At 37.4% G+C, this 13,975-nt stretch overlaps 1 protein-coding gene across 4 annotated transcripts in view; it reads right to left on the bottom strand.

Annotated features, from left to right (window-relative positions):
• The window catches only part of slc6a9 (solute carrier family 6 member 9), an 80,485-nt gene that overhangs the window by 32,132 nt on the left and 34,378 nt on the right, over positions 1–13,975 (bottom strand). The window contains exon 1 of one of the 4 annotated variants that reach the window (XM_088598091.1): positions 928–1,242. The exons of 2 other annotated variants lie outside the window; for them this stretch is intronic. In XM_088598091.1, the coding sequence (XP_088454217.1) occupies positions 928–969 (42 nt within the window). In that variant the 5' untranslated portion in view covers positions 970–1,242. Of the gene's footprint in view, positions 1–89; positions 510–927; positions 1,243–13,975 lie in introns of those variants that run through there. One more of the 4 variants, XM_088598095.1, reaches the window with a different exon arrangement.

The following is a 13,975-nucleotide window of genomic DNA, read 5'->3' as shown; positions in this document are numbered from 1 at the left end:
AGTCAGCAACACGAGAGTTTGAACACAGAAAAAAAAATCTAAATACAAATCACACAAAACTATTTGTCTACATGAAGGCATTTACCTACCGCAAGCAACCCCATCTCTTTTCTTCACAGTTTTTTTCCAAGCTCACGTTTATTAATTTTTTAGACAAAACAGGCTTGGTTTTCTACCAAAAGAAGCTCCTTCTGCCTTGACAGAAGCTAACGAAAGGACGTGACAGAACTTGGCTCTCGATATAAATCCGAGGTGAACAATGTTCCATAACGGATATCTATGTATTTTCTTTTAAACTCTTTTAAACAAATCTTCCTTGGAATTGTTTAACTGACAAGCCCCCAAGCCACTAAAAAAACCATAAATATGAGCCAATCCCCCTTTTCTGACACTTTTCCCCCTCTTCTGTGTCTCCCTCATACACAGTCACCCAACCCACTTTCTTGGAAAAAAAAACTTATATTACACCCCATTTCCACCACTAGTACCACAACTAGAACTTCCCACTGCAATTAGTTCTAAAAACTTTTCAGTCTGGCCACACGTGGGCTGGTTTTTAAAGAGTTGTATCCCCCATCTCACGTGATAGAGGGGCTATTGAGTCGTCACAGACCCCCTGAATGATCGCAGAAAAATAAGGCAATCCAGACAATAGGCCGTCTTGATTAATTCAATTCTTTCGAGACCTTGCCTCGTCGTCCGGGCAGCTTAACACAATTGCAGCTTTGATAGTCGTACAAACTCCTTCCCTCTCTCCCTTCAACCTCCTTTTGAAATCCGAAAAGTTTCCCCCCCCCCCCTCAGCTGCGCCCTGACACAAAAGGCAAACCAAAAATTTAGGGGGAATAAACTTTTACTGTTGCCGAACATCTGTAGAGATACATCTAGCAAGACTGGGGGGGTTGGAATCTGTAAAAAAAAACTAACCTGATCAGCTGTGAAGGTAGCATTGCTGGTGGATTCTGACATGATTCAATAGCGGCCCGTTTTTCTCTCTCGTTTCCAGTCTTAAATTCTTCATTCACACCTTCCCTTTCGCTTCCGCAGAGAGGAAAAAAAACCCTCCTTTTGCTCTTGGTTGATTAATGCCTGAATTATTTTCACCTCATTTCATCTGATGGAGCTCTCTGCTTCCTCTCCGCCTCCCTCAATCATTCTGCGTGGAAGTTTCCTCCCCCTCTCGTTCTCTCCCTCACCCTCTCGCTCTGTCCCCTTTCTGCTCTGCTCAAACAATTCAAGAAAACATTTTTTTTTTTCTAAAAAGGCGACAGAGGAGAGATCCACAGCTTTTGCGTCTACCTCGCCATGAATGGTGCCGTTGTCATCACTTCAGCTTACTGAATACAGAACGAGGAGATTGGTACTTGCTGCCTGAAGTCAAAGCTCTTGCCAAGCTTACACAAGAGATAAAAAAAAAAAAACTAAGGAGCCATGTACTTCCACAGGATTCACTTCCTCCTCTGTCTCTTTGTTTTTTCCTTGTTTTCAACATAGTCACATCCAGACCACCAACATTCCCATTCACGGACACTTGACTCCCAAATCCTATTCCCTTGACTTGGCCAACTTTTCCAAAAAGGTACTATTGAAAACAAAAGGAAGAATATACTGCACTACACTGCGTACGGTGTCTGTGTGGCATACCACCCCTGCACTACAGAATGTATTTGATGTTCCAGTTTTAGAAAGTGTATTCTTGGTTTGCTCAGTTTCAATTCTGAACAGATTTTACTGCATTGTTTCACAGTTTTTAGACTGCCATACTAGCAATAGATCCATAACTACAGGAAACAAAAAATTACATCACCATACTCAAACCAAAAGAAAGCCACGTACAATAAATTCTGAGCATCAGGTAAATGATAGCAAAAGGTGATCAAGCATAGCAGTACATTTAACTGGAGATAGAATGGGAGTCTCTCGTGGTTTTACAAATAGGCTGAAGGAGAGATTTGGACGTGTGACAAGAGGCATCAGGCATGAAACCACAGACTTGTTGATCCCTTCTGCAGCTCTGAAGACTCTCTCCCCAAGGATATCAGAGTCACCTTCTCTAAACTCCTTCAAATCCAGACTCAAAACATTCTTCTTCAAAAAAGCCTTGACTTAACTGGTTCCATTCTTCACCCCTCTGCTCTTCTTAGTACCACCTTCCACGGTCTCCTCTATTGTTATTGTTGTATTGTTGTAATTGTAATTGTGTCTTATCTTTTGAATTCTTCTTATTTATTGTTGTAGTCTTCTTATTTATTGTTATTGTCATCCTGTAAAGCGCTTTGAGAAGCCACCTTTAAAGGCGCTATATAAAATAAAGTTAATTATTATTATTATTATTATTATTATTATTATTATAAAGGATGTACAGTTACCGCCACATCCAAAGAATATCATGACGGCGGTTAGTGTATTCGAACTTCCCTTAGAACCAATTAGGATTGAAAGTGGACAGAAGCAAACTATTTTTAGAAAGATTTTTATTTTCCCTACCGCATATCAATGTTGTCTAATTTAAACAATACAAGTCAAAAGGACACTTAAATGCTGAAACGGACTTAAAAGTAGATTGAACCTCACTGGGCAGTGCATCAGCTACAGCTCCTACCACTGCTGTTTAAGAATTGTGCTCCTCAATGCTGTTTCCTATGACATGTCCTACATCTATTATTATTTGAAAATGTAAAAACCTTTAAATATTGATAATACTAGACAATGGATATATCTCACACCCTTTTAATATCTTTTAGTCTGTTTTCCATAATCCCAAAGGCAGTGGGGTCACAAGGTGCAGGCACTGCATTGTCTGAGTAGTGCTTTACTCCTTGTTACATAAGAATAATACACATACATTTGTTTGGCCACAGGCTAAAAAGACAGAAGCCAAACTAGACACTAGGAAGAATGCAGTCAATGCACGTCAGAATGTGAATATGAACAAAAACGTTTGCAGGTCCGTAGAGAAAATTACACATGTACAGGCACTGGTAAAAAATATCCCTCGGTGTGTTAAAAATATGACTTTCAGAGAGTACTCCTTTAAGTGGAACCTGGGCACACGGGCGACATTTTAGGTCATTAAGGATACTACAGTGATTACATTGAGGACCCATTTTCAGGCCATGAGTGTGCCTGCACACAGCATAACAGGTCAGATTTAATGAGGATTTTGTACTGTGGTATTCAGAAAGCAGAAGAACGAGGGGCTGAAAGGAAAGTATTGTGGAATATAAACCACAGAGACAACTGAAACAAAAAGCACTTGAACTACAGAAGTAACCCTAACACCTCGTGTGCTAGAAATTGTGTTTACTAATTGGCTGTTTAACTTTTTGGTATTTAGTTTCAATTATCGAATGCAGCTGCCACACTCTTGAGTTTGCCAAAGTCCATTAGTGCAGTTGAATAGTGTGTAGATGTATCCAAGCTATGATTCACAGGAGATACACAAAGGTAAACAGAAATAAACATTTCTAAGAACATGGAATAATACAAGTAATCACCTTCCTGCATATAATATACAAGAAATTGAGTGATAGAAATAAAAGAATCACATTCAAAACTATACAAATGAACCAATAAATGCTATGACTGTTTTTAGACATTTTTTGAAGGATCCAAACAATTACTGTTGTTGCACCATTCCTCTGTTTCAAATCATTACACATGGTGTAGCATTGCCAAATAAAATATTTAAGAACATATGTGACACATTTTTGTATCTGTCACTAAGATGCCTTCAGCCAGCAGGCACCACAAGAGGGCAGGAGATATTACAATGTTCTGCAGACTGTCAGAAAGGTAGGGCAATGTGGGGGAAAAGGTTACTTTATGACCACACATGCGCAAGTGGAAAAACACCAGAAGAAATCCAGAGATGCACTATACAGCTTGAACAGTTCTCAGGATAGTAACCATTCCATGGATTAAAATTAGCCTTCCCTGTCAGCGTCTGAGACCCTTCTGAAACAGGATATACCAGAGGGGGCCAGACCCCAGCACCCCTCAAGAGATCTGAGTGTCTTGAGAATTTATGAATGGTCATCTGGTCACATTCACCACATGACTGGAATTAGGAAAAGCCTAACAGAGGTGCAAAGATGACTTCCAAAACCTAGATTTATTGCTACCGATGAGAAACTTGTTTTTTTAATTGACATTTTTGCAGATGAGGCATATTAAAAAAAAGAAACACAACACTTGAGTTTCAGCTAAAAAATGACAACATAGATAACAAAATTTGCGTAGGAATGAATTTACCTAATGTGACAGAATCCAGCGTTCAAAAACAGACAGCTCACTTTTCAAATATAAATAGCTCATAATTTATTAATAGCTCATTTAGAGGTTCATAGCATTTTTTTTTCATTTTCATACATATTTAAGCTTAATAAGAAAACATCAAAATCTACAATGCGAACACAGGTATCACAGAAAAACTTCCAATGTTTATTTTCTTGTTCAGTTACTCAGATTTTAAAAAACGTAACTCCGTCAATTTTACTTTGTGTAGTTTCAATACAGTGTCAAAAAGATTATCTTTGTCTATAGGTCTACAGCATGCCTATTACAGTGAAAGAATGCCTATTGATTCTTCATTCATAGAAGCAGAAAAAAAACACCTAATATGTTATAGCACAAAACACAGAAAAAATGATCCAGGTAATTTTATAAGTATTATGGTAGCTTTCATTTAACACCTCTATTGATTGATTAAATAAAAAAAAACCTCTTAGTATTTTTATGACCAAATGTACAGATTCAACCAATTAATTCTAAGCTGACTGTACAATCGCTAAAAGTATCACCATGTAAGCATTCTTTAACTAGCCTAACTGGGTTTGTTATGTGTGATTACTTAAAACACTGAAGCAATAATTCTGTAGATAAAACATTACATGCTTCCACTATGGAAAATGTATTTGTATGGGTGATTGGCTTCCAGGAGGAAGTGTTTTTAACATTACACATTAGGGATTTTACAACTTATTTTATGTATCCTTTCCTTCTAATCCCTCAAAAAGGCCTGTTTATTTTCATCTGTGTTGACATAGTGGAAGTGCAGTATTATATACAAAAAAGAAATGCCAATATCTCTCTTTAGCACACTGCACAGAAAAAGCCCCTCTTGTTGCTTTTTTAGCAACACCAGAAAACACATCCCATCCTGGTACAAAACAAGAAGAAAATCACTGCACTGAGTGACACAAAACAGCCCCTATACAGTTTCAAATGTGCTGTGTTAATAAGGTCTTTTCCATTCAAGGCACGCCGCCTCTATTGACAAGTCAAACAAGGGGCTTCAGTGTGGGGTAAATTACTACTGCTGACCAAACATGTCACTTTCGCAACTTATTGCCCACTTTGATGTAGTGTCTGGTTTCTTGAGCTTTCAGAGTTGTCAGCTCACAATTCCCCCACCCTGTTAACAAGACGTACAGTATCGAAAAAACACTATACCTGCCAGGATATTCTTCCAAGAAATCAAGACATTACAGAGGAAAGGATAAAACTATTCTACGAATAACATAAGAGCTCTTTTCCCACCTTTTTCCCCGACCATAACCAAAAAAACTATTTAAGAAGTAAGAAAGTGCTGCCATTGCAGTTTCCCAAAGCTTGAGACAGCCTCCCAGATCTGATTTGACTCGAGGCTAATTCACACAACATGCAACTGTGTTCATAATATCACTCTTCCAGTATCTGCAAGTCCATTAATCTAGAAATACTACGAAGAACAATGGGCTGAGATACTGTAATTCTGTGGAACCGCCAGGTAGGTACAGTACAGTGTTAATGTTGCTCTTGTTCCAGTTCCAACTCGTCTGAATAAAATGACAAGAACATGGCGCAATAAAAGTAAAAAATGACATTAAAGTGTGATTAAAAGTGAGAAATCTCAAGTAAAAATTGCTTGCATTAAAGACAGCTCTCTTTTGCGGATCTGAGAAAGAGTAAGATGCCTTTATCTGCTGAAAGTAATTTAAAATGGGTTAAATAGGATTGAAATGCAATGATAAAACTGGCAGGGACAGGAAGAAAAATGCCTTTTGCTCAGTACAGGTTTAAATACCAGTGCATTAAATGCATCCTGGTCTTAAATTACACTTGGGTTTTTTTCTCCAAAATATCTCTTGCAAATGCCTTGCCTGGCGTTTTGCTCCACAGGATTTGTAAACCGGCTTTTAAAAGTTTCCCTTGGATACAGTCGAGTCTACTGCCAGCTGGAAAAGAGAGCTTGCCTTTGGCAAGATGGGCATCAATTCACTGTATGAAAAGACTGTAAATTTGCAACAATGTTGACTGCAGCACAGGCTGTAAAAAAAGTCCAGAAGACTTGCTTGATTTTTGTCTTCAGTAATCTGTTTATCACCATGTTGCAATAATAAAACAAAAATAACTGTTATGCAAATTGTATTACAACTGAAAAAGAACACAACTTTAAAAGTTAAATGTTCATCAGTTTAATATGTTAAGTGAAGATGATGTTTTCCTGAAATCATTGTATTTTCCCCCAAAATGAAATATTATTTTGTCAACTGCTTTATACTTCCAGTTACTTCAGATTCTTTAAATTACACTATCCATGCAAGTTGATCACGTTCTATGTCCAAAGACGTTGAATCCAAAGATTACATAAAATAACTTGAAAAGACAATATAAAATACTTGGTACTTCTGATTTCAGTCTTCAGAATGTCCTTTCACATTATTTTTGCTCCTAGTGGTACAACTTCAATACTTCAGCCTACAGAACTAGCCTGATAGACATACTCTCACTAAAATATGTGGGGGTTGTATGCACATGAAAAGATATTATATATATTTGCAAGTGATGCTAAATGTCTTTTAGAAATTGTACCTGCTGGTGGTTATTTGGTCACTTGTGTGACATTGCAGGCTAAAGCAGACTACTTTTTTAACAAAACTAATTTTTCTAGACACAAAAATGATTTTAGGTTGTCTGAAGACAGGACATTTAGTTGTACATTTTCTTAAATGTTAATGTGTGGTATAAACAATCACACAATGTTTTAAAAGGCACAGGGCTATGCTGAAAGCATTGTGATATGCATCACATATTATACCTTTTAAAGCTTTAATATCAATTTCTTTCTAATGCTTTCAAATAACAGGGTATTTATTTACATTTAAATATACCATATTTCAATGTTGTTACTTATTTGCATATTTTTTGTGTCCAGGTTAACAGCTGTTGCCATTTATATTATGTTTAAAGTATAAAAAACTCTCCAAATTATTAAGAGTTCAATTATACAATAAGATAAAAGAGTATTTTATGCTTTAAAAAAAGATAAAGTGATTTACACTCCTGTACAATGTGAACCTACTAAAGCTGTTTCCTAATTATACATAAAATCGTTAAAAAACCAGACATACTGTGCTGCATTTAGAATAATTAAGGCTTCTGTCAGCAACAAACAATAACAATTTTACTGCTGTTTTGCTGTTTGCTGTTTTAATTAACATAGATAAATAAAAGCATCATCCTACAAATTGTAATAAACAGTAAAAAAACAAACAAGCAATACAAAAGCAGTCAATATGTTTGTGTGACTTATAGAAAAGATTGAAAATAATATATGAAACACTTTCTTTTCATTTGTTAAACTGTCCTTCCCAGAAGAGTTTTATTTACTCAATTAATGGAACTCCAACATTATTTTTAAAATGTTTCAAAGCTGACAACTACACCTAAAGCCTTCTATTTTTGAAACATTGTGTAGTCAAACTCTCAAGCACCATTTCACAATAAAAACTATTTTATAGAAATAAAAATATGTTAACATAAAACAGACAATAGAAATGATGTTTTCTACAGCTCAGTGAGATGTATTCATATTTTCTTGTCTGCTATTACATTTCACATTCATATTTGCTTTTGACTATTTTTAAAAAGGTCATACATAAAGTAATAGTCTACAAAACAAAATACTGATAAATAACACATCATCTAGGCTGTGTTATATGCTAGAACACCAGTTGCACACTGAAAGCTACTTTCTAAACAGGTTCAGGGCATGGAGAGCAGAACAGCAAAGGGAAAAAAGGATTTGTATGGGTATGCAAACTAATGAAACCCATTATTTTATTTTTCGATGTATTTTAGATGTATGAAATCCGCTTCCTTCAGCAGGTTCATTGAATACCGCTATTCAATGTGCAACGTACTGATGGACTGTCCAAAGCATGCCCAAGGCCTTGAAAACAGATGACACAGCACAATCTTTTCTTTGAGTCTCTTGGAAGATCCAAGCCATTAACTATGGAAGAGACTTAAAAGAAGAAAGTCTTCTTGGTCTTGGTCTTCTCCAGCACTAGGGCAGGAGGTCAGCAAAGGTGAAAAAGCATCTTAATGGCCTATAGCTCAGTCTACTAGTGGTCTAAAGTAATAAATGTATTCTACTCTGCCCAACAGATACTTCCTGCATGTTTTTTCTAAGTTCCACTCAGCAGCTTTCAGTGACAGAGGAACGGAATTTTAAACGGTTCGGTTAACCTGAAATCTTCATGTTAATTTCTCCCCTCCATATTTTAGCTCCAAGGGCCCCAGCTGTTAATGCCTTATAAATAGCGCGTTGCTCTGAAGCCCTCAAGGGAAAGCAGGGCTCTGGAGTAACTTAGGCACAAATCGAGCTGGAAAAAACACACAATGTACATATTCCAGCGAACATATGGGACTATTGCCAAGGATGAAAGAAAAGCTACATGTGACTCTAGTTTGTTTCACGTGTACTCAACAATAACCACTTTGGAGAAGCAACAATTAACTTCATGAAGATTTTTTTTGGCTCGCCAAAGAAGGAAAAAAATCAACAAATTTCTAGAATTCAACAAACTTCAATGCAAGAATGAATGCAGCTCTAAAACCGATACCTTTGACATTCATTTTCTGAATATCAATATTATGGTATATTCTGCAATATATATGCAATTTGTTTCTTTTATATATATTAAAAATAAAAAAAACAGAGACAAAAGTCCTTAATTACACAGTATTATTAGCAACATCAGAATTCCCAGTTGTGGGTAAAGTGGGTCCCCACTTACTGTATTTGTCAAGTGATCACTTTTGGGATGAAAGGCGATGCAAAGATGTATTAACACTTCTGCAACATGAGGTTGGGTCACCAACACTTGAAAGCAAACCTTTTAATAATATATTGCATCTATGTAAATGGTTCAGTCCACTTGCAAGGCAAAAATTGTCAGGAAAACTATCCGAGGCAGATATTGTCTTCAGTTGTAAAATCTTGGTGCATCACCCCTTGTTCCCAGCAGAGGTCATTGTAACAGTACGGACTATGTTACCCATACACGGCATGGGCATCTTATACCAACGACCTGGGCACATCATTCATTAGTGTAGGGTTTAAACAAGGAGTGGGTAAATGTAGTCTCCAGTGAGACATTTCTTTTTGGGTTTTACTCCATCTCAGTCTACAGTGATTTAACTGAACAAATTACGTGCATAAAGTGTCTCATCAGCTGTATTGCAGTGTAGCTAATCAGGGGTCCAGCGTTTGTTTAAAGCGATTCCAACACGTTTAACACCAAAGCTCCTTCTCACATGGTACACTGTAACACACAGTCTTGGGTAGGCTTTTTGTTCGTTTTGTCACTTAGCATTCACAAAACGAATTTAAACCATTCTGACACAGTAGCCTATTCTTTCAAAAATCACTGCACCCAAAATGCCTCAAGAAGTATGTACGGTTTTAAAGATATCTTTTCTAATTTAAGGTCTGAAAAAGCTCTAGAACTGTTTTCATATATAAAGGGCAGAGTGACCATACTGGAAACAAAACACACAGTATTCTCCCTTGCTGTTCCAACTTTGTTCCTTATAAAACCTTTCAGAGGCATTTCAGTGGCAGAAGATGCGAGTCCCTGGACTAAACATTATTCCATAGCCAAAGCCACAGTTGTGCTGCTGTGATTTAAATGAGGGACGCATGAGCACAATTCACATCTTCCTTAATGTCTGCACTAAGAGAAGATGCTTCCCTTTACAGCAAAACCATTACCAAAATTGTAGGGATTAAACAGAGTATACACCCTTTTGTCCAGACTCTGAGTTCCCCCAAGCATCTTTTGTTATTTAAAATGACAGAATATTACACACTGATGTCCCTTTCTTCAGGCCTAAAGTACAGACAAGTTTTGAAGGTCCTAAATCACTAAAATATATATTTCAAAAACTTCAGAAGATGGCATAGTGTTAACCCCTCCCCAGGAATATCATTAGCAAGGCCATCAAAGTGATTAATAAGAGGGGAGTTGCATTTAAAGAACCCTGAGAACTAGTGTCCCCCCCTCGTCCCATGCACATACTTCCTATTCACAATAAAAGGGAAAGCACCTAGAGTTCAAGCGCGACAAATTACCTAAATATGGGGTGAACAGAATTTAAAGCACTTCAATTCAACCAATAATAAAAAGCCAAACGTCATCGAGATTTAGAGAGCGATTCCAGTGACATGGTGCTAATTTGCAGTCCATAATTTCAAGGCTAAACTGAACCATAAAAAAGTGGGCTTTTTTTCTTTTTTTTTTCTTTTGCCTCCTTGTGGGGGGGGGGGGGGGCAGGGGGTTGGAGAGAGAAGAAGGACAAAGTATCAAGTAGAAAAAAAAAACCTACAGTTTCAGCCTGAGTGGTTTCCTAAAGTACAATCTGAAGGCAGTGACTGAATGGGCCCATTGCTGCAACCATTTTAAAGAGAACGCAGTGGTGGACGTGTTTGGCATTTGGTTGCCCTTGTGCCCCCATTATACCTTCTCCACAGTGGCCGGATTTTCTCTCCCTCCACGCTCTCGGGCCTGTACAGTGAGCTCAGGACACAAACAGAAACCATGTCTGACTGCCCCTTTGGGCTGACATCTGTTCCCATGCCCCTGCGGCTGCCCAGTTGCACAGCTAGCCAGAGATGCGAACGCTGAAGCTAATTCAAGTGAGTGACTGACGGCTCAATATGTTCCTTACATAAGTCGAAAAGGTGCCACTGAACTGCAGTCCCCCAGATCCACTCATTTGGACTGAATACACAGGTTTTCAATTGTACAACAAACCCCGCATACTTTCTCTGCACACTATTTAGACCAGGGGTTCACAATCCAGCAGGTTTTATGGGTCACCCCTAAGTTCAAAACCCTTGGAACGATTCTGCTTTGACAACTTTAATCAAGTATATCCGGGAATATCTTAAATGAAAATTTAAAACACCCCATAGCTTTCAAAGATCACAATTCGCCATAATGTATCAAAACTCGCGTGTGTTCCAGACTTCCCACTGGATTGCGATCATATGAAAGCATGAACACTTCCTTTCCTGCACCGGACGTTTTTGTTTCTTGAGTGATAAAGAAAAACCTACTAAGATTTAAAACTAAAAAACTGATACTTCTTATACAATACAAATGGCAATTATATAAAGAGCAAAATGTAGGCAAATCTTCACACCATACTTGTTTGTGAAGACAGTAACAGCCTTTCTTGCGGCAAATCAAATTAAAGGCACAATCAGCTCTCTTTTAGACATCATTTCATGGCCCAGTTCATTCCAACTGGGATGTGAAACACAATGACTTATCCAGAGACAAAAGAGTCCAAAGGACTAAATATTTCCAGATGGGAAAAAGCCAGCCTACATAAACAAGATCCCCTCTAGCCTCATCAGGCCAGCTCAATATTATCATCCATTTTTATTATTTACACATCTATTATACAGTATATGTAAAGACTGGCAAAAAACAAGGTTAGAAATTAGTTGTTTAAATACAAGCACTGACTTACAGAGTAAGAGGAAAGGTTTCTATAAGTCTCAGTAGAAGTAATCATTGCCTAAACCAATTGCATTATTACCTAAAGTTTTGCTAACAAAAGAACAATAAAGGAACAAAATTGAAAAACAATCGCTGTTATCTACCTGGTCTCATTCTAGAGAACACTCACCATGCACTGTAAATAAACTTTTTCTACACTTATGACAGCATTATACGTGTGGATCTAATTTTCTCAAACTCTGGCATATGTTGAAAACAGAAGCTGCAAAAACAGCTAACAAAGTTCTGTCTCTGTCAATAAACAAGAATGTACCACACAATGACAAATGCCAAGCTGGCAAAGGAAGACAAGTCACAGCAGGGTCAGTCATGCCACTAGGGACACCTTATATAATCGATGAAAGGGTTGTGCAAATACAACCACCGCTGAATCCATCCAATTAGCTGACACACAGGAGGGGTAATGCTTACCAAGGCCAATCATCTGTTCAAGATTAGTCTGATCCTGGTTTTAGAGTCATGGACTCTAAGGTGCATGCTGTACACAAACTTTCTTCTGTTGTCTGATGGAAATTCAGCACCTGACACGAAATAAACTATACTCCACAAACATTTTCAGGAAAATACATGTCTTTTAATGTTCAGAATCATCTGTAAAGGCTTGCAAGTAAATTGATCACAATTTTAACTGAATGCAACAATCAACAACAGCAGTGTTTATCGGGCTTTATGCCAGAAGGACAGAGAGGAGACTTCATAAAACTAAAACCTAAGTAATGCCTGCTAGCTCCTAATCAAATTAATGTCTGAGTGCCTAATTTAGAGCTGCATGGAGTTTCTCTGTCCCACTCAAAATATCAATGAGATAACATACATGAGACCTCTAAAAGACAGCAGGATTCAGTGTTCTGTAGCTCTACACTTTAAGATTTCCTAAAGGTTCATTTTTACACGTGAATGAGGACACTGCTATAAAACCTAAACATAAACCTAGCTGAACACCCAAATAGTGCTGGAACAAAATAAATATCTCTGTAAAGTGTCTTTACACAATTAAAGTGATTCAGAACAAGTCCGTTTCGGATCACAGGCAGACCTGCCCTGGAGGGTGACCAATATTACTATCTCTGCAACTCAGAAAAAAAAAAGTCTCAGCTATGGAGTCAGCCAATCAGATAAGGGAGGTAAACAGCAAGGGGAGGGGTGCCTACTGTCTTACATTGGACTTGTTTAGTTTTTTACGTTACAAATTAGTACATGAGCTCCCCACTGCAACTCTGTTGTCTGCTGTTACCCTGTATTGTTTTTATATATTTGTACTTTCAAAATCTCATCTTATTCAGAGCAGCCTTTTTAATACTCCAAACACTAATAACCACATGTAAGGGGAGACTGTACACAGCTCACTATCACAGCTAATGGCATTTCATGACTAATAACATATAGACAGACTGTACTTTGGTCTCTGAATTATCAAGCCTCCCATGACAAATTCAGCAGTAATTAAATCATTAATATAGTCCTCAGGAGGGTTCTTTCTCTAGTTTTAATTAATGTGGTGCTTGACACTGCCTTTTTTATGTATTCATGATAAGCACAATATTATTTTAGAAACCAAAAGGTCTATATAAAGGTGTTCTAATGTGAGACTGTTATGGTGTATAAAATTATTCTAAGCATCACGTCTCACAGAAGGAGCCTGGCTTAGCAAACCAGTGACACCAGACATTTAAGGGAACTCCAAAGTTAAAGATGTAAATAGTGTGCTTAGAATTCCTAAAAATGATCACCTTATCATCACCAGATTTCTTGAATATTGAAAAGTGAATATTGGAAACATACACCTGCTTTCTAAAACAGTCTCCCGACAACAACTGTGGATTTAAGATGTTATGGTTATCATCCAGACCTGAATACATCTTTAGAAACACTTTCATTGAATAAAAACAGCTCTATGAATGTCATTTTAACTATTACAACATAATTTACTTTTATAGGTTACCTATAGAGCTCAAAGAGCTGAGTGAAATGTGTTATTTTACTAAGCACGTGATTTGAAAGCCATTAATTAGCAACCATGTAAAACTGCCGCGTGTGGTTAGTGTTTTTATGTTTCCACCTGCCAACGTTCTTCATGTAAGAGATATTAATCCAGTTACTAAAGCTTCAAGCGAACA

Source organism: Lepisosteus platostomus, chromosome 11 (assembly GCF_059453375.1).
Source record: "Lepisosteus platostomus isolate fLepPlt1 chromosome 11, fLepPlt1.hap1, whole genome shotgun sequence".
Taxonomy (NCBI): Eukaryota; Metazoa; Chordata; class Actinopteri; order Semionotiformes; family Lepisosteidae; genus Lepisosteus; species Lepisosteus platostomus.
The sequence above is the reverse complement of the archived record's forward strand: the minus strand, read 5'-3'. Positions and strand labels throughout refer to the sequence as shown.